A 27,464-nucleotide genomic window follows, 5' to 3' on the forward strand; every position below is an offset into this window, starting at 1 on the left:
GATCAACTAAACCTTGAGCTAAGAAGATGTGTTGGGAGGAGGGGGGAGCCTCAGCTGTCTCAGGCTTTTCTCTGGACAGAGGGTGTTTCAGAAGGATGGAGCAAGTTTGAAGCAGTTCCTATCAGATTACACTTTGCTGGAGGAATGAACAGGCCTGCATGGAAACTGAATGAGGTTGTGAGAAATTTTGTTTTGGATAATTTAATTTTAGGCTTGTCTTAGAGGGATCACAGAATATAGTGTCTTCCCACCCCTAAGAGGAATCGGTTTACTCTCAGTGGCTTTACTAGAATGGTTTTGGTTGATTCCGTAAGACCTTAAGCCTGGAGTGGATTTGGTCAGGGGGTAACTGGGAAAAGGAACATGAGCCAATGGAAAGAGCATGTATATTGAGAATCAGGACTCCTGGGTTCAGGATGTGACTTCTTCACTTGACCTTTAGCGTGACTTTTTTGGGGAAAATGGTCCACTCTATAGGCATAGGTACAGTAATAGGCATATAGCACAATGTGGGGGAAAATTTTTGACTTCATTATTTGTTTACAAAACACAGGGTTCCTCAGACACAAGGTATTTATTAGTAGTGATTCAGTTCTGAGAATTTTCCTTCATTCTGGTCTCTCTGTTCAACCTTTCTAGTCTCCAACCATGGGAGTAAATCAGTTTGAAAGGCAAGCTCCAGGCCTGACTCTTTCATCTGCCTTGATTTGTTTCCCCACTGCTTCAAGTTGCTGACCAGCTTTGCTGTTGCTCTTGTTCTTGAGCCATAACTCCAGATTCTGTAGGCATAAAGTACGTTTGTGGGAAAATCCTTTGAGGAAACTGGCTGGAAAAGAACACTTGGATTGAGTTGGGACTTAGGAATCTAGTTGCTCACCTGTATACCATGTCTCTCTCTTGGCCTCCAGTAGTGAAAAGGACACGTGAAGTTCCCTTCATCTTCCTACTCTAAGCCTGTTTGAAAGTAATCATGCTACCTTGTCCCACTTCCCCCTTTTTCTGCCTCCTCGTTAGCCAGCCAGTGTCCGAGTTCATAAGTCCCCTTTTTAGGAGCAGCTTTGCTCCTTGGGAGCACCCCTAAAGATAAGTCATATTCCTCCTAGTTGCTCTGCTTCCTTCTCAGAGCTGGGTCCACACTGTGTGAGGACACATTTGCTGAACACTATCCAAAGCAGCAAATTGAGATTGTCTAATTTGGGGAAGAAGCTTGAGAGGGACCTTTCAGTAAGTCGCATGAGACCGGAGAGAGCCTAGTTCAAGTGCATTTGGAGCTTGTGGTAGGGAGGAACAGTTCAGAGAGAGGTGAGTGTACAGGTTGCTTTCTTTGCCATCTGTCAGTTACACCAGGGGCTCCCAGAGCTGGCTTGGGCTGTCTGGCTGGTATCTGCTTATACCAGCTCTAGAGCCCTGAACAGATTTCTCCGCTTCATTCAATATTGACTTAACTTCCCTGAGACCACTGTTCTCCCTACCCTATCCCCTAATGCCACTCTGCCTTGGGACCTTGGGTCAGCATTTACCTGGTTCCTGGTAGGGCTCGAGCCTGTTTGATGGCTTGGTTCTGTGTTTCTACAAGGGAAGGGTTGTACTCAAACTCCATTTTTACCATTGAGGTTAAGAGGGAAGGATGAGCTAAGACCTCCTTAAAGAAAGGTTTGAGTTAGACTTTGAGACATGAAGAGGGAGTCCTCAGGAGCAGAACAGGCAGCTTAGGATGATTAGAAGTCCCTTTTGAAGAGCAGCTTCTTTTTTTTTTTTTTTTTAATTTTATTTTATTTTTAAACTTTACATAATTGTGTTAGTGCCAAATATCAAAATGAATCCGCCACAGGTATACATGTGTTCCCCATCCTGAACCCTCCTCCCTCCTCCCTCCCCATACCATCCCTCTGGGTCGTCCCAGTGCACTAGCCCCAAGCATCCAGTATCATGCATCGAACCTGGACTGGAAACTTGTTTCATACATGATATTTTACAAGTTTCAATGCCATTCTCCCAAATCTTCCCACCCTCTCCATCTCCCACAGAGTCCATAAGACTGTTCTATACATCAGTGTCTCTTTTGCTGTCTCGTACACAGGGTTATTGTTACCATCTTTCTAAATTCCATATATATGCGTTAGTATACTGTATTGGTGTTTTTCTTTCTGGCTTACTTCACGCTGTATAATAGGCTCCAGTTTCATCCACCTCATTAGAACTGATTCAAATGTATTCTTTTTAATGGCTGAGTAATACTCCATTGTGTATATGTACCACAGTTTTCTTATCCATTCATCTGCTGATGGACATCTAGGTTGCTTCTTTTTAAAAATTATTATTAAAGACATATGTGCATTTGGTAAGGAATCCAGTGGTACTTAAAGAATTTATGATGAAAATCAATAGTCCCTTTCCCTTTATCCCTACTCCTAAAGATAACCTCTTAGTTATTTTAGTGTTTCTCTCTGACAGTTATTGCCAGAGCTTTAGATAAAATTTTTGTTCTTCTGTTTTTTGGTTTATTAATCATTACAAAAGAAGACTGTTTCAGAAGATTCATACTTCTCTTGTTTATATGTTGTTTTTGTTTCTACTGGAAGCCTGAGTACTTTTAAATGACATATTTGAACCTCCTTTCCGTTAACTTTTTAAAAAATTATTTATTTTTAATTAGAGGATAATTGCTTTACAATATTGTGTTGGTTTCTGCCATACATCAGTGTGAATCAGCCATAGGTACACATATGTCCCCTCCCTCCCACCTCCCACCCTATCCATTAACTTTTAATAGCCTCTCTTAACTACCTTGTAGGATGAAGATATTGGCTCCACTACTCTTTTTTCCGGTTCACATGATCCATCTCTCCATCTCAAAGGGATCTTTTTTTTTTTTTCCAGAGGGATCTTTTAAAAGGTGATGGAAAATTGAGCTCACCTTTCTGTTTGGAGGTAAAGCAATAAATAAGATGATCTCTTAAGGGTCATTCTATGAAAATACAGGAACATATTAAAAACATGAGGACCGATCTGAAGCAGTCATGTTTATCTAATTCGTGGAAAAAGATTTCAAGAAGGGGATGGTGATTAACTGTGTGAGGAAATTGATTTGGGGCTCTTTACATCTTGTCCTAGCAGAGACCAATCCACCAAGTTGTTTCATGGAGGCCAGTGGAGGGTTGTTTGTCTAGAATCTTTTGAGGTGATGAGAAGCAAGAAGCCAAGTTAAGTGATAGCGTTCCCTACCCCCAGAATCTTCTGCAGACTTGGATGCTCAGTCACAGAAGACATGCACGTGTGCCTCTCCGTCCTCCTTCCCTGCTGTTCTCTGCTTGGCCCTGAGCAAGCCCTCTGATGCTCACCTGAGGATTCCCTTCTTTGCCCAGACATCAGGTGTGGAGCCAGTTGGTTGTCAACATTCCCCGTCCCCCTCCCACACACACCCCTTTCCGAGAAGCTAGCTGCTAGTCTGGGCCATGGTACACCTCTTCAGTTCCCTTCTAGCCTCACCGGAAGGCCACTTTAGGCTCCCAGTGTGAAGTGTGGAGCCTCAGTTGTCTGTGTCCTTGAGAGCCATAGGAGTCTTTTGATATTAAAGGTTTGGATTTTCTTCTCTGGGGTTTTTCTAGTTCTCTGACTTAAAAGGGGAAAGGTGGTGAATACAGAAACCATTTCTTCCTTTTTTGCTTTCTAGTCCTTTCACTCTCTTTAGAACAGTTACTCATCAAAGCTGTATTTTCTTTGCATTTCAGAATGAATTAACTGATGTTAAAGACCATATCTGAATTTAGGTTTTGAAAAATCCATTTCTTATTTCTTATTGCCTAAATTACCAAAACAACCATTTCCTTCAGCTCCTCCTTCTCCCCATGAGTTGCTTCAGAGGCAGGCAGTTCCTGAGACTCAGGAAGGCCAGGAGGGAAGCCAAACTCCTGTTTGGTGGTTTCTAGTGGCAGAGCTGCCCTTTACAGGAGAGGAGTTTGCTTTTCCTCCTCCTCTTGACATTATCTGTTCCCTGGGGAGTAAAGGTTGTCAAATGCGGGACCTGTTCTGTTCAGTGGGCAAGTCCCCTAAATACTGTAATATGGGATTTCTAGCTCAACCCTGGGATAAAAGAAATGATGGCCTCCTCGCCTTCCTTCCTGGTGCCAGTAGTAATCCCAGTTGTGACCATTTCCAGATCGTCTGTATTTCCTAGTGAAATCTGAAATGCTGTATGTGGGAGGATGTCTGAACTTCTTTTCCCTTGGAAGTTTTGATAAGTGGTCTTTTAGGAGCTTTTGGTGTCTTGAAAATCTCTGGAGTAGAGGAAAAGAGCATCATGTGCCAAGCATAGAGAGATTGAAAAAAAAAGAGTTGGTTATATAAAGTGATCTGAGTCTGTTTTGTGAGTGTCTAAGCAGACCTAAAGGGTAGTAGTGGCCCCAGATGAATTTGAGGAATCTGAGAACCCTTGGTGCAGGGCGCTACAGAGTTGCAGCAGGTACTGATGAACACTTCCCTCTTATTATTCCTGTGCGACCCACAGCTGCGAGTAGAGACAGATCCACATGGGCAGAGGCGGCCATGCCGGTTCTGCTGCTCAGAGGTCACTGCCTCATTTGGGAAAGAGCACAGTGAAAGAGTCGCCACCTTCTTGCTGATTCCAGTCTCAGACTGCATCAGAGAAATTTAATTGGGGGATGAACTTCTTGCTTGACAGAGTTAGGCGAAAAATAAACTGAATTAGCCTTTTTTTTTTAAATACTCCTTGAGAACTTAAGAGTTCTCCATCCATCTTCCTGCACAACGTTAGTGGTTGACTGCTGGGCGAGAGCAAGCTGGACTATGTATGTTGGGCAGATGAAGGTAACCTTGAGTCTTAACATTTCAGAGGTTCAAGAAGAGGCACTGAAAGAGTAGCAGTGGAAACTCGGGCTTTGCAGAGTGACTAGAGAGTCTGTATCTTGAGCCTCCTTCCACTTACTTGGGTTCACTAGGGTCAATCCCCACTTATCAGGTTCGTTGATGTCACTATCAGTTGGAAATTACCTGCCTTCCAGCTCCACAACTGCTTCTGCCTTCCTCCTGCTCATGCTCTTGAGTGTGACGTAGCCGCACGCTATATGTATTTGTGATGAGGCCTCTTGAGTCCTTTGCTACCTACAGCCAGACTCTGGAGCTGCGTCAATCTGACATTAATATAGTGTACCTCTCCCAGTCCTTGCTTTGAGATTTCCTCCTGTTCTGCACTGATTCTCCTGATCTGGATTTAGTGAGTCTCTGAAGAATCATTCTAGGCAGGCAGTGGCGTTTATCAGGTGTCCTCTCACTGACTTTCCTTCTGATTCCTCCAGAGAGGAATTGTTGGTTGTATGTTTTCTTCTCCTTTGGAGATTCTGGACACATGGCTTCCAGCCTATCTTTTTGTCTTCTCACAGCCCCTCCAGTTCTTGGAGTGTGTGTATGAGGATGGGGGAAAGTGGGGTTGGGATAGGAGAGGGCTCACAGAAAACTAAGTCACTCTCCTTATAAACAACATAGGCATGTGCACGTGCATAGTTTATTAACCTTTTAGGTGATTAGGATTTAACTAGCATTTGTAGCAGAGAGGGCGATGGCACCCCACTCCAGTACTCTTGCCTGGAAAATCCCATGGGCGGAGGAGCCTGATGGGCTGCAGTCCATGGGGTCGCTAAGAGTCGGACACGACTGAGCGACTTCACTTTCACTTTTCACTTTCCTGCATTGGAGAAGGCAATGGCAACCCACTCCAGTGTTCTTGCCTGGAGAATCTCAGGGACAGGGGAGCCTGGTGGGCTGCCGTCTATGGGGTCGCACAGAGTCGGACACGACTGAAGCGACTTAGCAGCATTTGTAGAGTACTACTGTGTGCCTGTACTAGACTTCCTTGTAGTTCAAACAGTAAAGAATCTGCCTGCGAGGCAGGAGACCAGGGTTCGATCCCTGGGTTGGGAAGTTCCTCTGAAGAAGAGAATGGCAGTCCACTCCACTTTTCTTGCCTGGAGAATTCCATGGACAGAGAAGCCTGGTGGGCTATAGTCCATAGGGTCGCAAAGAGTTGGACACAACAGTGACTCACACACACACACACACACTGTGGGCCAGGGACAGACATGTTAGTTCTTTCGCACACATAAAGTTACTCACTTTGTTAATACACAGTGACATTAAGAAATAGACATGTTTCTTCCCATTTTACAGTTGAGGAAACAAACTCGGAAGATAGGTGGTTTGCCTAAGTTTACACACATACTGGCAGAGCCTAGATTTTGAATCTCAGCCTGTTTGAGTCCCAGTTCAGGAGTTTTCCCACCATCCTTCAGCTGCCACAGCACTGGAGGAAGGGAGCATGATGTCATGTCCTCAGACGAGCAGAGAAATGGCACACCTCAGCAGGGCTGACGATGGATGTTTCTGAGCTATTTTCTTCTCGGTAAAGCCTGGTATGGTGGTTGCTGGCCATTATCTTTTGGGTGCGTTGAGTCTAAAAAGGAAGGTAAGAAAAGTATCTATAACTGGAAAAACACATCAAGATTTTAGCACTAAATAAAGGTGAGATGTTCAGGACCTGTGTATGGAGTGTTACATGAGGAACAAAATACAGTTTAAAGAGGAAAACATAAAGGTTACTGGCAAGGCATTTGAGGGAGATATCGGAAGAGCATGGAGGGAGAAAAAAGCATTTGAAGAGTGGGGACAAGAGAATTAAGACCAGAATTGCTTCCCAGTGTATCTGAAGAATTTGTAAACCTATATAAACATAACAAAGATAAAGCAACATTTAACAAATACAAGTTAAGAACAGAGGCTAAATTGAGTAACCAAGCACAGAAGGAGTGAAGAGTAATGTAGGGGTCGGAGGTGGAAGGAGGGAGTCAGGGTAAGCTTCCTGGGAGGGGATGACTTTTCATCTGAGTTTGAGTGAGTCCCGGAAGACATAAAGAGAGGGGATGCCTGGGAAGGTGTCCTGGTGAGGGCCAGACCTGAGGTTGGCACCACTAATGGTGTGTGTGTGTGTCTCCCTTTCTCTTCCTTTCTCCCTCCTTCCTTCTCTAGCTTGGAAGCTCAAAGTCTGGCTGTGGCCATGGGAGACACGATAGTGGAGCCTGCCCCCCTGAAGCCAACTTCTGAGCCCGCTCCTGGCCCACCAGGGAATAATGGGGGCTCCTTGCTAAGTGTCATCACGGAGGGGGTCGGGGAGCTCTCGGTGATTGACCCTGAGGTGGCCCAGAAGGCCTGCCAGGAGGTGCTGGAGAAAGTCAAGCTCTTGCATGGAGGCGTGGCCATCTCTAGCAGAGGCACCCCCCTGGAGCTGGTCAATGGGGATGGTGTGGACAGCGAGATCCGTTGCCTGGACGACCCACCCGCCCAGATAAGGGAGGAGGAAGATGAGATGGGGGCCACGGTGGCCTCAGGCACAGCCAAAGGAGCAAGAAGGCGGCGGCAGAACAACTCGGCCAAACAGTCTTGGCTGCTGAGGCTGTTTGAGTCGAAACTGTTTGACATCTCCATGGCCATTTCATACCTGTATAACTCCAAGGAGCCTGGAGTGCAGGCCTACATTGGCAACCGGCTCTTCTGCTTTCGTAATGAGGATGTGGACTTCTATCTGCCCCAGTTGCTTAACATGTACATCCACATGGACGAGGACGTGGGTGATGCCATCAAGCCCTACATAGTCCACCGCTGCCGCCAGAGCATTAACTTTTCCCTCCAGTGTGCTCTGTTGCTGGGGGCCTACTCTTCAGACATGCACATTTCCACTCAGCGACACTCCCGTGGGACCAAGCTACGGAAGCTGATCCTCTCAGATGAGCTGAAGCCCGCTCACCGAAAGAGGGAGCTGCCCTCCTTGAGCCCAGCCCCCGACACAGGGCTGTCTCCCTCTAAAAGGACCCACCAGCGCTCTAAGTCAGATGCCACCGCCAGCATAAGTCTCAGCAGCAACTTGAAGCGAACAGCCAGCAACCCTAAAGTGGAGAATGAGGACGAGGTAAAATTCCCGGGCGGGACGGAGGGGCAAGCCAGGTGGCATGGAGACAGGATGTCTGGTTCAGGGTTACTCTGTCCGTTTCACTCCTTCCCTCTGTTTCATTTCACCAATTAAAGATGGAATGTTAGAATGGAAAAAGACCTTAGGATTCATGTATTCCAGCTGCCTCGTCTTACAAAGGAAGAACTCAGAGACCCAGGGAGATAAAGTGACTTGCCTCAGGTCGTATAGCTTAGTAGCAAGGCTGATACTCCTGACTGTCCAGTGGGTTTTTACTAAATTGCACTACCATCCTTTTACTTCCTGAGAACTGTGGCAGAGAGCCTCCCCAGCCTGACTTGAACCCTGGATTATCTACCAGGTCCTCTCAAAGCAGCAACCATGGCTGGGAGGAAAAGGGGTTCTGTGTGTGAATTCTGTGCGTGCTGGGGGAGGGGAGATGATAAGTAGACCCTCAGCTTCATTCGCCTGGCCACTGCTCTTCATAATCCCTCTCCCTCACTCCCTGGAGATCCTGCTCCTTGTTGACATAAGGGTAAGGTTCATTCCCTGTCACTGAGGCATCTGCAGAATGCCTTCCCGCCTGCCTTTCCTTGGGGGAAGGGCTGTCTTGCTTGTCTCTTTCCCATATCATTTGGGAGAAGCACAGAAGGAAGAGGGAAGCAGTCCTGATACAGAGTAAATCTTGGGCACACCCAGTGTCGAGTCAAGGACCTGGACCCAAGAAGAGAAAGCAGCAGTCGGGGTGTCCCATTTAGGATACAGAGTGGGGTGAGATAAGCCACCAGCTGGTCATATTGTTCAGTCTCTAAGTCGTGTCCGACTCTTGGCGACCCCGTGGATGCAGCACGCCGGGCTTCATACACACCATTTATTCCACATCTGGACAGAGAGCAGGGAAACTTGCCCCATGAACAACCAAGTGTTAGTGACCTACCTAATGTCCCAGCCAGAAAATGGTCCCCCAGTCCCCACCCCACCCGACTCCCCACCAGCCAGGCTCCCATCTGGCTGCCAGCCTAGCCTTAGGGAAGAAGGGAGAAAAGACTGAGGCATTTGCACTTGCTGGAGAATGCGTGTAGCCATGGTGCTGGCATCTGCCTCTCTGGGGCCCACAACCCACCCACATTTTTGATACAATGGGACTTCTTTCAAGTAAAGAGGTCAGAGTGACTAGGGCAGGGAAAGGCAGGAGGGAAAGAGAATACAGAGCCTGGTCTGTCTGGAAATTTGGTGTTGTGATACATTTACTGAGCACTTAGTACGTGCCAAGCATCATGTCAGATATTTTACATTTAATCCTCACAACAACGTTAAGAGACAGGTATTGTTTTACCACTGAGGAAACAGAGGGGTTAGATGATTTGCCTCAAGTTTCTCAACCAGTGTCTGTCACACCCAGCCTCAGCTATCAGAGTCCACACGGGGAAGAACAGCCTAGGCCTTAGCCATGAAGGTTTCCACGCCCATGAACAGGCAGGGCCCAGCTGTTCTCAGAACCAGAATGGACCATTTTCATTTCCAGTTGAGCTTGGCAGGAAGCCCAGGGTCATGAAAGGAGGCTGTTGGAGAGCAAGAAGAATCATCCAGAGCTGGTGGGACTGAGGTCATGCAGGGTTTGGGAGCTCCTCTTGGGGTCAAGCCTGTAGTGGTATGAGTGTGAGCAGCTGTAAGTGAATCCCTTGGTGCCTCGTGTCAGGCGCCTCTTGGCTTTTCTCCGTGGGCATTTTGTAGTACTCATCTTAGGGCCAGGAAAACTGAGGCCTTGGGCTTTCTGTCCTCTGTGTTGATCCTTAGTCCCTCTTGCAGCCCACTACTGCCTAGGATGGGATTTGGGGTGATGCTGAGACACAGGTATTCTGTGAATGCTAAAATCCTCTAGATTGGCTTCTCCAGCTGCCATTCTTCCCAACCTGGCTCCTTTTTCCTGGGTCAGTAGATCCAGGGACGAAAGGAGACACCACTCCCAGGTTATATGATGCTAGCAGAAAGAGACACCAGAATCCACTGTGGCTCCCCAGGAAATGTGAGAGTGAGAGTCACCAGGAGTCTAAGCGTTGGAGTCTTCAGCCCAGAGGTCTCTCCAAACCCCTTTGACTTTTCGAAGATACATCTTTCAAGGCCTTTGTCTTCCAAGTATTGGTTTTCTTTCTTCTAATTGTCCACCTCCCCTGTCATGCAACATTCATTCACTCAGCCTGTAGTTCTCAAGCTTGTCCACGCAGAGCCTGTGCTGGAAGCAGCAGGGATGTAGGATAAAATGCTGTCCTTTCCTCCAGGAACTTACAAAGTAATAGGGAGATCCCATTATCTAGGAAGTTGTTTGGTTTGTGACTCTTCAATTTTGTATCCTGAAACTTTACTGAATTTCTTAGTTCTAGCGATTTTCTGGTGACTCTCTTGAAATGTTGATTGCTGTACGTGAGAAGGAAGTATACAGCTCACTAAAACAAAACGCAGGATTATCTAAGGTCTGAACAGAGACTCTCAAAGGAGAGACACCCTGTTCGCCCTCTCTGGCTTTCCCCGTGGGGTCTGAGTTTAATACTGTGCTCCCACCACCAGCAGGGACCCTCTGGAGGGTGAAGCGAGGACTCCAAGAAGAGTCCCAGGTGCTCGTGCAGTCTCTTCCTGCCTAGGGTCTCCCAGCAAAGTTCTTCTCTCCCCACATTTCACAGAGGGTTCTGTTTTTTAATGAGGAATCCTTTACACTCTTCCCTACAAGTAAAGGGCTCCAGCACTGATTTCTCCCATCTCCTCCCGCTCCTGCTCCCACCCGCCGCCCAGCCCAGCCCTTCAGAGCAGTTTTTCTCAACCTCGTCAGGGAGCTCTTAAGTGGGGCAGGTAGTTTTCCTTTCCAGTTGTAACCACTTGGTGGATATTTTGGCCTAGGGTGGGGGCTCAGGGAACGGAGTGATTTAGATCCTACCCCCACCCAACACGTTCCCCCTGTAATGTAGATCAGCCTTGTCTTCTCAGGGCTATAACCTTTGTACAGAGAAATCTGTATATCACACTGGAAGCCCAAGAGGCCTTCCAGCCCGATAGAGTGTGATGTCAGCTTCTTGGCCTCAAGCTTCTCTCCTTAGAGCTGACTCAGTTTGAGTGACTCAAGTCTCCAGAGGAGGAGAGAGGAGCAGTTCATGGTATATCTCCCTGCCCCCAAGGCTGTTAATGAGTCAGACAGGACCATCCTGTCTGTAGAAGCAGCTGGCACGGGGCTTGTGGAACCCAAATCCTGCCTACTGTTCCTTCCCCACCCAACTCCGGGGTAGAGATTGAGCCAGCAAGTCATCATCAGCCTGCGCATCCTGGCTGCCTTGGTGCTCCCTCCCACCACCACTCCCCTCCAAACAGAAGAGCTGTGGCCTTGGGAGAGTGTACAGCTTGACTTCTTCAAAGTGCCACTCTCTCCAGATTCTTTAAAGAAAGACCCAACAAGAGGGCCTCCAGCTGGAATAGAATGTAAACCGTGGAATCGAATTAAGTAGATGCTTGAAATTCTGATTGCAGAGTAGCTCAGTGACCACTGCCCTCCTGCCCTGAGAGCGGCTTTGACTTTGTCTCTCGAGTCCAGGACCCTCCCTTCCTGTGCACCGTGTACCCATATTGCCCCTCTCCCTGTCCTGGGAGACCTTGGTGGACAGAACCCAGGGTGGGCCTGTGCACGAGCGCAGCAGAGCCGCTCAGTGACTTGCAGCACCAGTCCTGTCCCTGTTTTGCTCGCAGACACTAGTAAGACAGGAATGGGGTGAGTTTTAGCTAACTCCCCCGAACTGGGACTAGGACAGCTGCTGTGGAGCAGCCAGCCACTCAGCTTTCTCAGACGGATTCAGTTGGGACCTGGCTTCTCAGCTTACATCCAAAAATTGTAGTTTATTGAGTGTCACATGAAACGGCCTGATCGGAAGCCCACAGAAGTTTGGTAGGGAAGAGAGTTACTCGTCCTTAACTCCCAGCAGCACCTAGCACAGATGTTTCATGCTCCTGGGTCCCTGCTAGCCCTCATCACATGATTCAGGGGTGGGATTGGGTTTCCCAGGGTGATAATGAGGCTGATTAGAGAGGAGATGTACCTGGCACTGAAAGGTTAGCTCTGCTTTCTCCTTGACATCTCCAAGAAGCTTGAGGAACATGGGATTTCTGGTATGGGGGCCATGCAGCTTGTTAAATTCAGTCTCAGTGGTGGTCTCCATGGAGAAGGGGTTGGTTGAGCATGTGAGTGAATAAAGAGGAAGCAGGAAAGCTTTGCAGCATCAAGGTACCTGCCTCCCTGACGGATCCAGCTGTAGGATTTTTTCCTAGAAGGAAGGTTTGTGCAGGCAAGAACAGAAGGGCAGGAAATGAAAAGCAGAGGCCACTACCTCTTCAACCCTTCTGACCTCAAGGTCTACGCTAGCTTTCTAGCATCTTCCACAATGTCAAGAATCTAGGCAAGTGGCATTTGTGGGCTGACTTTCTTTCCTTAAAGCAGAAGGGTAGAGCTGCATAAGAGAAATAGTTATGATCCAGGTTGGAGCTAAATTCTATGCCTTTGTCTCTCTCCCTTCCCTCCCTGCCCCTTTCTTCTCCCCCTTGCCCTCCGGCCCTTTCCCAGGAGCTCTCCTCCAGCACCGAGAGTATTGATAATTCATTCAGTTCCGTAAGTCGGGCCAGGCTGGGACTGGGTGGCAGGCTCCCCCCATGGCCGCATTTCCTCTCCGTCCCCAGGTCTTCTGAGTCCCCAGGTCAAGGCTGGAGTTAAAAGTTGCCTTTTCTTCCTGGGACTTCAGCCCCTAACTCCCAGGCCTCCGAGACCTGGAGGAGCCCCTGCTCTTCGTTGCCAGTGCTGAGGGGGCTCAGTTGATCCTTCTCCCAGGACAGCTGGGTTGTAGTGCAACGCAGCCCCCAGCTCTTGGTTCTCTAGAGCAAACAGCTGGGAGAGAGGTAGAATTTACCTCTGGATTGAAGCCAAGAGCTGCTTGGCAGAAACCCCCAGGATCCTGTTTCTCCCACCCAGCACCCTTTCCCTGTGGCTTCTGCCGTCAGACCATCAAATACTTATTCAGTGTCTTCCAAATGCCAGGCCCCATGCTGGGTGAGCTGACTGGAGAAGCAAATAGGATTTGGCCTGAAGGAACGTTGCGCCTCCCCACACCAGTTTCCTTTTTAACTTCACATTTCTTTCAGGTCTGAGTTCTTCCCTTTCCCAGCCCCCTGCCCAGGATGTTTCGTAACCCTCATTCTCCTTTCTTGTTCCCTCTGGACTAACCCCTGACCCTCCGGTCCCACAGGGTCTCGGACCTTGTTGCTGGGCAGAGACGTGAGAGGAAATGCTGGACCCTCTGGGAGTTTGGATGATTCTTTTACGTTTTACTTTTGATTTGTCTTCCCAATCAGTTTTCTCTGTTCTGTGCTGATCCCCTTTCAGTCATGACTCCTATCTCCTCCCATGTGGCAGTGCCTCTCTCTCGAGGCCGGGGGTCATATTTCCAACATGCTGACGTAACTTAGGGGCTCCCAGCCCAAAGGCTGAATTGAGGATGGGAAGGAATTCTGTTGTTTCTAATCTGAAATAACTATGAATTGGTTGGGGTGGAGGGTCTTTGGGACCATGACCATTTGCCACCTGAGTGGATGGATTAGGGGATCAGGATGAATGAAGGAGTGAGTCTCCAGATTTCCTCTTCCTTTCTCTCTCTCTGAAGCCCCTAGGATATTTCCAGGGACCAGAGGTCTAGTTCTGTTGTCTTCCTGTCTTTATCTCTTTTTCAACCCTGCCTCCCGAAGCATTCCTGATTGATTCAGACACCTGGGTCTTCATTACTGTGTGGGGCCCTGGGCCAGTCCCCTGTGGGTAGAGCCTGAGAGCTGAGCTGTCCCTTTGAACCCTGGCTCTGAGCACATGCAGAGCTGGGCCTGGTACTGCTCAGCTTTGCAAAGAAGCTCTTTATGGCAATGTGAGGGGGTGAGGGTAGAAATTCTCACTTGGGAAACTGAGCTTGACACACAAAGAGGGAGAGAAGCCTGGTGAGTGAGATACTACTGTTCCTATTTGAGGAAGAGAGATTGTCCTTGCCTAGCTGAGGAGAGATGGGCCAGGGAGCTGGGTGGCCATCTTGATAAAATGCCCCTTAAGGTGGAAGGACTTAGGCTGAGAAAGGAGCCCTTTTCCATGTCTAGCTGAGCCCATCTCTTTCCCCATCCCCGCCTGACTCCCAACACTGACTTTGCCCTTTCTAAGAATGAAGTGCCCAGCGTGAGCAGCCAAGCCCACAGGAGGGAGCGAATGTGGGTAGCCTAGTCCCTGAGAGGTAGGGGAAGAGGATCCAAGGAGGAATCACTGAGACAGGCCTTCAGGGCCGGCACCAGGGCCTGAAAGGAGCTGTCTTCTCCACCCACCTGTGCACACCTCCCAGCCTCCATCTGCTTTTTCTTTCCCCGTTGATTGTTCCCTCATTAGTGCAAAGTCTGCTCATCCTGCCTCATACCCTGCATGCGCACTGACCCTCGGTGAGAGATTGTGGGGTGGGCAGGGGGGTGCTGTGGAAGCAGCAGCAGTCACTTGAATGGACTGAATCCTCCTTTGAAAGGAGGGGTACTGATTCACAGCTCCCCTCTGGAGCTCTGCGGGCCTGCTGGACACCCAGCCTAGGGATCCTGTGGGGAGAGGGATGGCCTCGTTGTTGAGATGGGTGAAGCACTTCAGGTGTGAGCAGCATTGCTGTCTGGGTCCCTGGCAGACCTCTCTGGATGTCATCCTCCCGTCCGTCTGGGAGCCTTGGGACAGTTCCTCGGGAACTCAAGTCCAAGAGAAGTGGGGTGCATCGAGTGACCTGGAGTCACACACCCCCTTCCCGTCAAGAAACAGCCTGTGAAGGAGGGCAGTGCTGGCTTTTCCGCCTGTTCCCAATTCAGGTTGATGGGCGTGGGTGGGATCTCCTGAGAGGGCCGTCAGGTCTCCCTTCCCTGGAGTACTGGAAACACTGGGACCCCTGGCCTGCGGGGCTAGTTGTGACTGAGTGGGAGGCCCACTTTTTTCTATGGTTTCTTCACCATCTTTTACTTCACGCCACCCCCCTGTAGCCCGTCAGACTGGCTCCTGAGCGAGAATTCATCAAGTCCCTGATGGCGATTGGCAAGCGGCTGGCCACACTCCCCACCAAGGAGCAGAAGACACAGCGGCTGATCTCAGAGCTCTCCCTGCTCAACCACAAGCTCCCTGCCCGAGTCTGGCTGCCCACTGCTGGCTTCGACCACCACGTGGTCCGCGTGCCCCACACCCAGGCTGTCGTCCTCAATTCTAAGGACAAGGTAGGTGGGCTCGGGCCTCAACCAGACCCCTCGTCTGTCTCTACCCCCGTGTCGGGCCTCAACCAGACCCCCATCTGTCTCTACCCCCGTGGCTGTGTGTACAGGCCCAGGGAAGCCCCCCTGGCATCCTGGACTCCTCCATAGCTCATATGCACCTGTCAGCCTTGACTTCACCTCCGCTCTGTTGTGATTCCAAGCGCCCGCCTGTCCCTGTTCTTGGGCTTTGTTTTTCTGGACCAAAGAGGCCTAATGTGTTCAGCTTGCCTCCTGCTCTGTCTCAGAGAAGAGCCACTCTCCTCACCTTCTAGTCCTTCTGGGAGCCCTTCTCCAGCCCTTCCATAACTCTGAGGCTTTCCAGGTACAGCAACAATAAAAGTAGAGAAATGTTTGTTTCTAAGACCTTTTCTGATCACAGTGGGCAGGGAGAAGGAGAGAAAGGTGCCCAGTTCACGTTGGAGAGAATTAGCTAAAGTAGTATGCTGGTTGAAATGAGTACTAATGGTTCAGATGTTTGTTTGTTTTTTCCAGAAGACGTATTGAAGATTAGAATCCTGGGCACAGTGCCCAGCTTTTTCCTAGTCTTTCGGTTTTGAGGACAAGTCCGCAGAGGCATTCAGGCCTCTCTGATGGGTGGTAATTGATAGTTTGGGGTGGTTTTGGTCAGGTGCACCCTCTGTACATTTTGAAGCTCGGCTGAACATTTGCTAGACCTATATACTCTCAGCCAGACTCTTACATATGTATTCACAGGATCAGTTCCTGCCCTAAGTAGGGCATTCCTGGTGTCTGGGGACTGATGGAGGCGCTGGTGCAGGGGTGGGTAGCAGGACAGACTGTGTTACCAAGGTTGAGTTTGAGGAGAGCAGTGGTGGAGGGATATTACAAATACTGTTCTCACTACCCCCTAGGCTCCCTACCTGATCTATGTGGAGGTCCTCGAATGTGAAAACTTCGACACCACTAGTGTCCCCGCCCGAATCCCCGAGAACCGAATTCGGAGCACCCGGTCTGTAGAGAACCTGCCCGAATGCGGCATCACCCACGAGCAGCGGGCAGGCAGCTTCAGCACCGTGCCCAACTATGACAACGATGACGAGGCCTGGTCGGTGGATGACATAGGCGAGCTGCAGGTGGAGGTGAGGGAGCTCCGAGGAAGTAGTACTGGCCATAGGGCCTGTTCCAGGCGCTTTCAATGTATTTGAGACAACACAACACTCCCTGAGGCAGGCTGGAGCAAATGCTCAAATGAGTCGGGTAGTTAGTGACAGGGGTGAGCGGGGAAGCACTGACTAGGTCTAGTCTGGAATAAATTCGAAAGTGAAAGTGGAGAGTGAAAAAGTTGGCTTAAAGCTCAACATTCAGAAAACGAAGATCATGGCATCCGGTCCCATCACTTCATGGGAAATAGATGGGGAAACAGTGGAAACAGTGTCAGACTTTATTTTTCGGGGCTCCAAAATCACTGCAGATGGTGACTGCAGCCATGAAATTAAAAGACGCTTACTCCTTGGAAGGAAAGTTATGACCAACCTAGATAGCGTATTCAAAAGCAGAGACATTACTTTGCCAACAAAGGTTCATCTAGTCAAGACTATGGTTTTTCCTGTGGTCATGTATGGATGTGAGAGTTGGACTGTGAAGAAGGCTGAGCACCGAAGAATTGATGCTTTTGAACTGTGGTGTTGGAGAAGACTCTTGAGAGTCCCTTGGACTGCAAGAATATCCAACCAGTCCATTCTGAAGGAGATCAGCCCTGAGATTTCTTTGGAGGAAATGGTGCTAAAGCTCAAACTCCAGTACTTTGGCCACCTCATGCGAAGAGTTGACTCATTGGAAAAGACTCTGATGCTGGGAGGGATTGGGGGCAGGAGGAGAAGGGGAGGACAGAGGATGAGATGGCTGGATGACATCACTGACTCGATGGACGTGAGTCTGAGTGAACTCCGGGAGTTGGTGATGGACAGGGAGGCCTGGCGTGCTGCAATTCACGGGGGTCTCGAAGAGTCGGACACGACTGAGCGACTGAACTGAACTGGAATAAATTCAGTTGGAGCTTGTTTTCCAGCAAGAAGAATTTAGGCTTAACGTAAAGAGGAACTTCTAAGCCCAGGGGAGAGTGGAAAATTTAATCAAAATGTATATTGAACACCTGCTATATAAAGCAAAGAAGAATAAGTCATATGTTTGTTCATTCAAGGAATATTTATGGAGGGCCTTCTTTTTGCCCACTCTGAGTGCTGTGTGCTAGTAAACAAGGCTTGGACCCTGCCTGCAAGGAGTTTGTGACCTAATAGGAGAGAGAACAAGCCCAGTTAGCAGGTAGATGTAGTGTGGTGTGATCCAGGTTGTGCTGGAGAGAATTCGGTGCCAGGCAAGCATCTGCAGGTGGCTGCTGCTGCTGCTGCTAAGTCGCTTCAGTCGTGTTGGACTCTGTGCGACCCCATAGACGGCAGCCCACCAGGCTCCCCCGTCCCTGAGATTCTCCAGGCAAGAACACTGGAGTGGGTTGCCATTTCCTTCTCCAATGCGTGAAAGTGAAGCTGCTCAGTCGTGTCCGACTCTTAGCGACCCTATGGACTGCAGCCTACCAGGCTCCTCCGATCATGGGATCTTCCAGGCAAGAGTACAGGTGGGGGTGGCGCTTATTCCAGACTTGGGGTTGGACACACCCCAGATGATTTCCTGGAGGAAGTAATATCTCAGCTGAGGCCTGGAGGTAGGTAGGAATTAGCTGGACAGAGTATTCCAGGCAGAGGGGACACCTCGTGCAGAGACCAGAAGACACAAGGGAGCTTGGCCTATTTTAAGAATAGAAAGAAATTTTGTGTGGCTCTGATGTGTGGTCGTGAGATGAAGAGTGGTAAAGAATGAGGCTGGAGAGGCCAAAATGAGCCAGATATAAGAAGGATCCTGTAAGGTGCAGAAAGAAACTGGGATTTTGTTCTGGCGTTATAGGAATCCAGAACAGGATTCTGTTAGAGCTATGACCCAACCAGATTCCACTTTGTGAAAAGGCAGACTCTGTACTTGAGCTGGCAGTCCAACTGGGGAGATCAGATGCAGACATTTAAGAGAAAAAAAAATCTATGTATAAGATACACAACAAAGCAGTGTGCAGAAATGGCGGATGGGGTTAGGAGAAATGCACTGGCACAAAGGAAGAAGAAAAGAAGGGGCTTGATACGGGCCTTGGAGGCTGGTAGTTTACAGTTAGAGGTGAGGAGGTAAGATTGAATGGCGCAGGGCTTCCCTGATGGCTCTGTGCTAAAAAAAATCTGCCTGCTAGTGCAGGAGACACAGGTTCAATCCCTGGTCAGGGAGGGTCCCACATGACGCGAAGCAACTAAGCCCGTGTGCCACGGCTGTTGGACCTGCTCTCTAGAGCCCAGGAGCCGCATCCAGAGAAGCTACCGCATTAAGAAGCCCGAGCACCACGACTAGAGAGTAGCCCCTACTCAGCAACAAAGACCCAGCACAGCCAAAGTAAATCAAAGATTGGATGGCTTCGTTTAAAGAAATGCTCAGAGGAACCTAGCTTGGAGAGGGTCTGTTCTGGACCCTAAGGAAGACTGCATTCCTGGCCTTGGGGAGCTCTCAGTATAAAGCTGAAAGTTCGGCTTTCTGTGATGGTCCTGGCAGTGGTTTGCAAGCTGGAATGCATTGGAAGTCTTCTGGAGGCTTCGTTAGGAATTCATACTTCCGGATCCTATTCCCAGTCATTTAAATTCAGATCGATGGTGGCTTGGGATCTGTGGTTTAGCAGCATTCCAGGTCATTCTGAGGCAGCTATAGTTGACACACTGAGAAACACTGCCAGAGGGTCTGGGGGCGGAGTGGGGAACCTAGATAGTGTAGGGTCCAGGAGATGCATGACCTGGGAGGCTTCTTGGAGCAGAGTTTGAAAAGGAGGACTGGCCATGCTGTGGAGAGGGCAGCATGAAGGGTGCTCTGTAGAGGAGGTGGAAGAGGCGCCCCTGTGCTCAGCGCTTCTGACCTGCAGTGCCCTGCTCTCCCCAGCTCCCTGAAGTGCACACCAACAGCTGTGACAACATCTCCCAGTTCTCCGTGGACAGCATCACCAGCCAGGAAAGCAAGGAGCCTGTGTTCATCGCAGCAGGTGACATCCGGTATGGGCAGACCGTGCGGCCCCTCCTTTTTCATCCCTCTCTTAGGCACCGCCTGTCTCTTTGTTCCTTTCCTTTCTGTCAGCCTATAGCTTCCCGCTTCTCTCTCCTTACTCTGTCCTTGTCCTGAGGCCACCAAACTAGAGGGAGTGAAGGTGTGGGTTGGGAAGTTACTGGGCTACTACAGAAAGAAAGTAAATTTTAAAAGGACTCCAAAGGAATGAAAGCACCAGAGGAAGGTCTGAGCATTTCCCAGAGTGGGTCTCGGAAGACAGAGGACACGCGTGTCAGACGCATTGCTCAGAGGAGGAGGAGATGGTGTGGGAAATGCAGATGCTGGAGCTGTATCTGTCCTGATGCAGAATCTTGGTAGGAAAATGGGGAGGGGCTGCTAATCTGCATTTAACATGATTACAAACCACCAGGTGAGCAGAAGGGTATCAGTGGTGTGTTTCCTTCCATGAGTCTGTCTCAGCCCAGGTTTCTATCTCTGTGTGCCCAGAGTCAAGGAGACAGTGCAGGAAATGCCGGCATAGACAGGGACAGGAGGCTCTGGGGTTGCTCCTCCAAGCAAATGATACAGTTTCTTCCTGCTAGACGGCGCCTTTCAGAGCAGCTGGCTCACACCCCCACAGCCTTCAAACGAGACCCGGAAGACCCTTCTGCAGTTGCTCTCAAAGAGCCCTGGCAGGAGAAAGTACGGTGAGTTGGGTAGAGATCCACCCTCCATGTTCTGTCAGTCTCCTCTGAAAAATCCGTCAGGCCTCAGGCAATCTGAGTCCTTACCTTGAGGGGGGTTTGATTTGAGTTTTTTGTAGAAGTTGTGTCTCTGTCCTCCACCTGGCATCACCCCCTGTTCTTTTTTTTTTTTTCTAATATTTTTTATTTTATTTTTGGCTGTGCTGGGTATTCATTGCTGCACGTGGGCGCTTTCTCTAGCTGCAGAGAGCAGGGGCCACTCTCTAGTTGCGGTGCGCGGGCTTCTCACTGCAGTGCCTTCTCGTGCTGTGGAATACAGGCTTTAGGGTGTGTGGGCTCAGCAGTTGTGGCATAGGGCTTAGTTGCAAGATTTCACATGGGATCTTCCTGGACCAGGGACCAAACTGATGTCCCCTGCGTTGCAAGGCAGATTCTTAACCACTGGACCACCAGGGCAGCCTGGAATCACCCTTGACAGTTTTTTGCTTCTCTTCACAGGCGCATTAGAGAGGGTTCCCCCTATGGCCATCTCCCCAATTGGCGGCTCCTGTCAGTCATCGTCAAGTGTGGGGATGACCTTCGGCAGGAGCTGTTGGCCTTTCAGGTGTTAAAGCAACTGCAGGTAAGAGAAGTGGGGGAGAAAGAAGGGAAACCCAGCCCATCTGTAGCCCACCTGAGGTGATCACACAGGTCCTTCTGCCAGAAACTCTGCTGGAGACCAACTTCCTGCCTAGGCCGAAGTTGGATTTCCATTAAACTAAGCTGGTGCTTCTCCCCAGAAGTAAAGCCCCAGGAACAGCTCCACAGCGCTCTCTTGTGGCCCTTTTGTGACTGGCACCTGTTCTGATCACAGATCAAAAAACTCCCAACTGATTTGCAGCAAGTGGTTTGCGGTGGGCTAAGATGTCAATCCCTGACCCCCCAGGGTGGATGCCTACAAGCAAATTCACCTGTTTAATCAGTTCTTGATATAAATATTTTCATTTTCTGGAGAAGGTTCCTCTGAACCTAAATCTCTTGGTGTTTTTCCCAGTTGTTTGAACTTGGATTAACAGCTCCCACTTGCCCTGCCTGGGATGTGACAGTGAGGTCTCCTCTCCTCTCTCCCTCTTTTGAACGTCTCTCTATAAGATGCCTTTTCCTGCATGCCACCCTGTGTGTTAGACCCTGGATTTCCTTTCAGAACTTCCTGGCCCTCAGTGGGATAACAGGGTTTTTACTTACTCAATGGCCTAGAATCCAAGGCCACCAAGGATGGGAACTGTCTGAGGCTGGGAACAGAAGGGATGTTAGCCCCCCCTCTCATTTAGAGAGTCTGAATGCCACTGTGTGTCTCCTCACAGTCCATTTGGGAACAGGAGCGAGTACCCCTGTGGATCAAGCCATATAAGATTCTTGTGATTTCGGCCGACAGTGGCATGATTGAACCAGTGGTCAACGCTGTATCCATTCACCAGGTGAAGAAGCAGTCACAGCTCTCCCTGCTCGATTACTTCCTACAGGAGCATGGCAGTTATACCACTGAGGCATTCCTCAGCGCCCAGCGCAATTTTGTGCAGAGTTGTGCTGGCTACTGCTTGGTCTGCTACCTGCTGCAGGTCAAGGACAGGTAGGTGAATTCCTGTGCCTTATCCTTAGCTTTTCTCCAGGGTTTCCTCTGTCTCCTCATTTATTCATCACCGCCTTCCACTGCCAAGATGTAAAGATGAAACAAACAACATATTTTAGGCGGAGACAGATGTATTCCTGTTCTATTAAGGTAAGAAGGCAGACTGACAAGTACCAGGGCAAGGGGCAAAGAAGTGAAGCATTTATGGGAGGAGGAAGGGTCTGAGCATGCAGAGTCTTGAAAGACAAAGGAGAATGAGGACAGAGAAAGCTGTGGATGGAAAGGAAGGATGTTCCAGGCAGAGGAAACAACTCAAGGTCATTTAAGCATGAGCTACACTGCATGGCACAGTAGTAGCGGTGATGTCACGTTAAGTTGAGGCTGGATTAGTAGGGCCTTCATCAGGCTCGGGAGGTTTATTCTGCAGGCAGAGGAAATACCGTGAGCCAGTCTGTGTTGAGTGAGTGTGCCCTGTGGCACTGTGGGCAAGAGTGGATCAGTGGACCTTCAGCTGTCAAACAAGAGGTGATGAGGCCTGGCGTGAGGGCAGTGGCAGAGACTGAGAGCAGAAAGGCGCAGATGAATGTAGACAGTGGACACACAGTTGAAACTCCCAGCTCTGCATTCTCCTCTTCCGGCATATGATTTCCGAAACTCAAGTCATCTGTTCTGCCAGAGCTGCCGTTTCTGCCAGTATCGTGTGACGTTCAGGAAGCTCATCTTTGCACACAGGTGAACAACTTACCATACAAAGGTTATTACGCCCTTGAGGCCCTTTTTAAGACTGTCTCCAGACAGTGACTCAGGGTCAGTACTTGGAATGCACCTGTGAGTTGTGCCTCCTAGAGGGCATAGGGCAGCTGTCCTGGGAAAGCACTAGCTCAGTGGCCTGTGCTTCCAGGGTTCCCAGTGGGATGGCAGCACATTAAGGTTAGCCAGCGGAGCCGCTTAACAGAAATCTAGCATCTGTTAAGTGCCTGCGATGCCTGACATTTTTTTAAATTGAAGTATAGTTGATTTGCAATATCATGTTAATTTCAAGTATACAGCAGAATGATTCAGTTATGTATCTATATGTATGTGTGAGCGTGTATACACAGGAACTTGGTGGGCTACAGTCCATGGAGTTGCAGAGTCAGACACGACTTGGTGACTAAACAACTCTGTGTGTGTGTTGCTTAGTCATGTCCAGTTCTTTGCAAGGCTACTAGAGTCGGTCTCCCAGGGGATCTTCCCAACCCAAGGATTGAACCCAGGTCTCCCACACTGCAGGCAGATTCTTTACCATCTGAGTCACAGGGATATATATACACAGACACACATATATATTATCAGATTCTTTTCCATTGTAGGTTAATACAAGATATTGAATATACTTCCCTATGCTATAAAATAAATTCTTGTTTACCTTATATATAGCAGTGTGTATCTGTTAATCCCATACTCCTAATTTACCCTCCCTCTTCCCCTTTGGTAACCATTTATTTTGTGTGTTTGAGTCTGTTCCTGTTTTGTAAATAAGTTCACTTATTACTCCACCATAATATTTATCTTTTTGTCTGACTTATTTCAGTTAGTGTGATGATTTCTAGGTCCATGCATGTTGCTGCTAATGGCATTATTTCATTCCTTTTTTATGGCTGAGTAAAGCTTGGTTGCAAGCTTTAGACTGTCCCTCAGGAGTCAGCATTTGGAACCCAGGGCCCAGAGAGCCTAGAGCCTGAGCCCCTATGTTGAGTAAGTGGGGGCAGGGAAGCAGGTGATACTCAGGCCTCTGGGCTTTTCTTTAGGAAACTAATATATTTAAAAGATGAGAGTCCACCCTTTAAAAGTGGAGGAAGAGACAGGCAGCTGGTAAACCTTTCATAATAACTCAAAAAAGAATAGATGTAGTTAAGTCCTGAATGGATGCATCCACTGGAGAGAAGCGTCAGCAGTGAAGGTCCCCCTAAGTGTTTCAGAATGAGGCCCCTGCAGCAGTGCAGCTGGAGTTCCGTTCCCTCCAGCGGTTAAGGAGAGAAGAGTAACTGCCCTTCGCTCACTGGCTTGGGACCTTGGACAAGTCAGTCATTTCTTCTCTCAGGGCTTGTCTCCTCACCTGTAAAATGAGAGGCTGGACTAGGACATCTGGGGCTTTCTGGCTCTAAGGTTGAGTGTTGCTAAATTTGTTATGATTCCCCAGAGGGTAAGGACTCAGGTGGGACTGGGTTCTCCCTGTCCCTCTTCTTTTGGCCAAACCGACCCCAGAGCCTCAGACCGTGAGCTCTTAGCCTAACAAAGCCTCTCTTGACTCTGAGGAGGTCCCTTATGGGCCAGGCCTCACATGCTTAGCATGTTAATTGTTCCCCTCCGACTGGCCATTCATATGGGAATCACAAAGACCTGGGATTTATCTCTCTCTTCTTCATGCTGCTAGCCTGTAGGAATTGCCTCCTGGGAAATTTTTTTTCACATAAGTGGTTTTATCAGACAGTTAAAGCTGACTCTTTGAAGCCCCCACACTATTTTACATTTAAACTCCACTCAGCCTGGGATTGGAGAAGGCAATGGCACCCCACTCCAGTACTGTTGCCCGGAAAATCCCATGGATGGAGGAGCCTGGTGGGCTGCAGTCTATGGGGTCGCTAAGAGTCAGACACGACTGAGTGACTTCACTTTCACTTTCCACTTTGATGCATTGGAGAAGGAAATGGCAACCCACTCCAGTGTTCTTGCCTGGAGAATCCCATGAACAGAGAAGCCTGGTAGGCTGCAGTCCATGGGGTCGCACAGAGTCGGACACGACTGAAGCGACTTGGCAGCAGCAGCAGCAGCAGCAGCCTGGGATTGCTGTTCCCTTCCACTGGGGTTTCTGATTTGCAGTGGGCCAACAGGAATTACAAACAAAACACAGGTAATTAGGTTGTAACTGGCCGCCTCCCACTAAGCCAAGTGCTTGGCCTCTAGGACAGCTGGCCAGAGTGCGGAGGCTGTGTTTTCTAGCTTCCCAGTTCTCTGCTAGATTGGGATTGGGTGCTTAGAAGTGCGATTATTGGGAAATGGGGATAATCATAATACTATTTTGTTTAATGATAGCAAATCAGACCCCATTGCCTTTGTTAGCAGTCTACTTTTCTAACTCTTTCTTCCTCCTGCCAGCTTTGGGTTCTAGGGGTTGGACTGAGTTCTAGGCAGCAGGAAAAGTGGCAGGGCCCTTGCCTGGTGTCATGTGGCCAGTGTGTTGCCGCTTAAGCTCCCACCTCAGTCAGACTTACTACTGTCTCTTCTATCTGCCCCCTCCTCAGACACAATGGGAACATCCTGTTGGACGCAGAAGGCCACATCATCCACATCGACTTTGGCTTCATCCTATCCAGCTCACCCCGAAACCTGGGCTTTGAGACATCAGCCTTCAAACTGACCACAGAGTTTGTGGACGTGAGTCAGGAAGGAGAGGTGCCTCACGGTGGTGTCGTGGGAGGGGGAGCTGGTAGTCTCCCCGCAAGTGGGAACAAACAGATCAGAAGTGGGAGTAAGTCAGGGTGAGGTTGGATGTCCTGGGAGGCTTCCTGCCTGATAAGAGGTGGACAAGTAACAGAGTTCGGCACGTTTACCTAAGGGAGGAAGTTGTGAGCTCCCTTGCGCACACAACTCTCTCCTCGCAGGTGATGGGCGGCCTGGATGGCGACATGTTCAACTATTACAAGATGTTGATGCTGCAGGGGCTGATCGCTGCTCGGAAACACATGGATAAGGTGGTGCAGATCGTAGAGATCATGCAACAAGGTGGGCTGGGGAGAAGCCTATGTTCGGGGACAGGGTGGGACCCATAGTGCCTTGGGATTCCATGTTGGGGCCCTGGGGCATGGAGCCTCCAGAAAGTTGATTCCACCTCAAGACTGGGGGTGGGGATCCCAGCTCTGATCCAGGGCCCTGCTCCTCCTCCCACATATTCCTCTCGATTCCTGACAGCTAGTCCTGGGGGTGGGAGGGCCGAGGCAACAGAAACTACCTCCTGTGTGCACTAAGGGGAAAAAAAAGGAGTCCCATCTCCAGCCTCCTGGTCTCTTCCTGTCTCCCCATCCTTTGTCCAGCTCTGAGTTTGTCTCCTTCCATTGCTTGGCTCTTCACCAACTCAGGTGTTTTCAGTCACCACCTTGCTCCCCACTGGCCTCTGACCTCTGATGGCCCTATCCTCAGACCCCTTCCCTGGGCCATACTCACCCCTTCTGCTCAGAGCCGAGCTGTGTTCTTCTCTCCTCTCTATCTGCTCTCGCTGCTGTTTCCTCACGGCCTTGCCATCTATAGTCTATTGTCCAGGACCCCTCCTCTCCCATCTCCTCTGGGCCCTCATCCCCATTTCCTCCTCAGGGCTTTGGTGTCCACCCATTCTGAGCTGCCAGTCTCCTCCTCCCCATCCCTGCTCCCACCCCACAGGTTGTCGCCGTTGCTCAGGAGCATCCCCGTCTGGCCCCGTGATGACGGTGGCCCAGGTCATCTGTGAGTGTCAGACGTAGCATAGGCAGAGGCCTGCAACCAGATAAGTGCCCAGCTCAGGGCCCGCTCCCCAGACTCTTCCCGGCCTTCCTTCTGGGTCCTAAGACTGCTCCCTCCGCCCTTCCTGGAGGAGATGCGGTGCTGACCCCCTGCCCTCCTCTGCCCTTGTGCCCTTACCCAGAGGCACTTAGGAGTGTGGGATGAAAAGGGGCTCAAGACAGGGCCTCCCACCAGTCCTCCCTTCTCTGCCCAAGCAGACCTGCATCCATGCTGTCAGGGATCTGAGTGGGAGGGCAGGGGCAGCAGGCAGCCTGGCTCTCTACTGTTACGCTGCCCCTCCTTTCCATGTGTGACCCTGTTCCTCGCTGCTGCCCCCAGGTTCTCAGCTTCCTTGCTTCCATGGCTCCAGCACCATCCGCAACCTCAAGGAGAGGTTCCACATGAGCATGACCGAGGAGCAGCTGCAGCTGCTGGTGGAACAGATGGTGGATGGCAGCATGCGGTCTATAACCACCAAACTCTATGACGGCTTCCAGTACCTCACCAACGGCATCATGTGACGCCCTCCTCCTCATGCCCCAGCACGATGGGGGGGTTCAGGGGACCCTCCCTGGGAAGGCCCTTGGAGAAACCCTAAGCCAGGAAGCCCCACCCCCCCAGCCATCCACCAAGGGGAATGGAAGGCAAGAAATACAAAGGATCATGTGGTAACCGTAGAGCTTGCCGGGGCGGGTGGGGAGAGCCAGCTGTGGGGTCCAGACTGACTGGGGCTTCCTTGCCGCCACCCCAGCTGTGTCAGTATTACCACCTGATGGGCTCCAGGACTCACTGCCCTCCAGAGAACAGAAGTGATAAGTGTGGGGGGCGCTGGGGCCTCACTTCTCCTCACCAGGGTCCGAGAGTTTCTTTCCACAGGCCATCCGCTTCATGTATTCTAGGTCCCAGGAAGAAAAGAGTAGGTTCTTGGTACTGAGGACTTGATCCTGTGGTTGGCCTTTGGCCATGCTGCTGCCTGTCCCCTCCCAGGGACTGAGCCCGAGCCCGAGTTCCCCTGGGTAGGTGGGCTTTGGCATAGGGTTCTGCACTTGCTGAGGTCCCCCATCCCAGAAGTGAGGAAGGGAATGATCACAGCCCCTCCAATCTGAGGGTACTGGCCTAGCCTCGGGGAATTCCTTGCCCTGATCCCTTCCCCACACCCAGGGAGATAGCTCTCAATTTTTTATTTTTAATTTTTGTTTGAAATAAAGTCCTTAGTTAGCCATCTGTGTCATTTCTGAGATGTATTTTT

The 27,464-nt window shown here is 49.9% G+C and overlaps 1 protein-coding gene across 5 annotated transcripts; it reads left to right on the forward strand.

The window, feature by feature from the left end:
• Positions 1-27,439, forward strand: PI4KB (phosphatidylinositol 4-kinase beta). Of its 5 annotated transcripts, none has more exons than XM_061406935.1 (13): positions 1-174; positions 7,039-7,975; positions 12,573-12,617; positions 15,041-15,268; positions 16,177-16,404; positions 19,286-19,395; positions 19,990-20,094; positions 20,590-20,713; positions 21,435-21,700; positions 24,985-25,117; positions 25,345-25,465; positions 26,117-26,179; positions 26,555-27,439. In XM_061406935.1, the coding sequence occupies exons 1-13, from the start codon at positions 170-172 to the stop codon at positions 26,734-26,736; spliced, it is 2,547 nt and encodes an 848-aa protein (XP_061262919.1). In that variant the 5' UTR covers positions 1-169; the 3' UTR covers positions 26,737-27,439. The 5 variants fall into 5 exon arrangements, with proteins under 5 accessions (XP_061262919.1, XP_061262945.1, XP_061262934.1 ...); XM_061406942.1 differs by lacking the exon at positions 1-174 and adding an exon at positions 2,910-2,931; XM_061406961.1 differs by lacking the exon at positions 26,117-26,179.
• Positions 27,440-27,464: the final 25 nt, after the last annotated feature.

Source organism: Bos javanicus, chromosome 3 (assembly GCF_032452875.1).
Source record: "Bos javanicus breed banteng chromosome 3, ARS-OSU_banteng_1.0, whole genome shotgun sequence".
NCBI classification, from domain to species: Eukaryota; Metazoa; Chordata; class Mammalia; order Artiodactyla; family Bovidae; genus Bos; species Bos javanicus.

Excerpts from the sequence above, each read along its gene's own strand:
- PI4KB (XM_061406935.1), top strand. Across the intron at positions 12,618-15,040 it reads TTGATAATTCATTCAGTTCC|CCCGTCAGACTGGCTCCTGA; the intron begins GTAAGTCGGGCC and ends ACCCCCCTGTAG. Across the intron at positions 25,466-26,116 it reads CGTAGAGATCATGCAACAAG|GTTGTCGCCGTTGCTCAGGA; the intron begins GTGGGCTGGGGA and ends CCCACCCCACAG.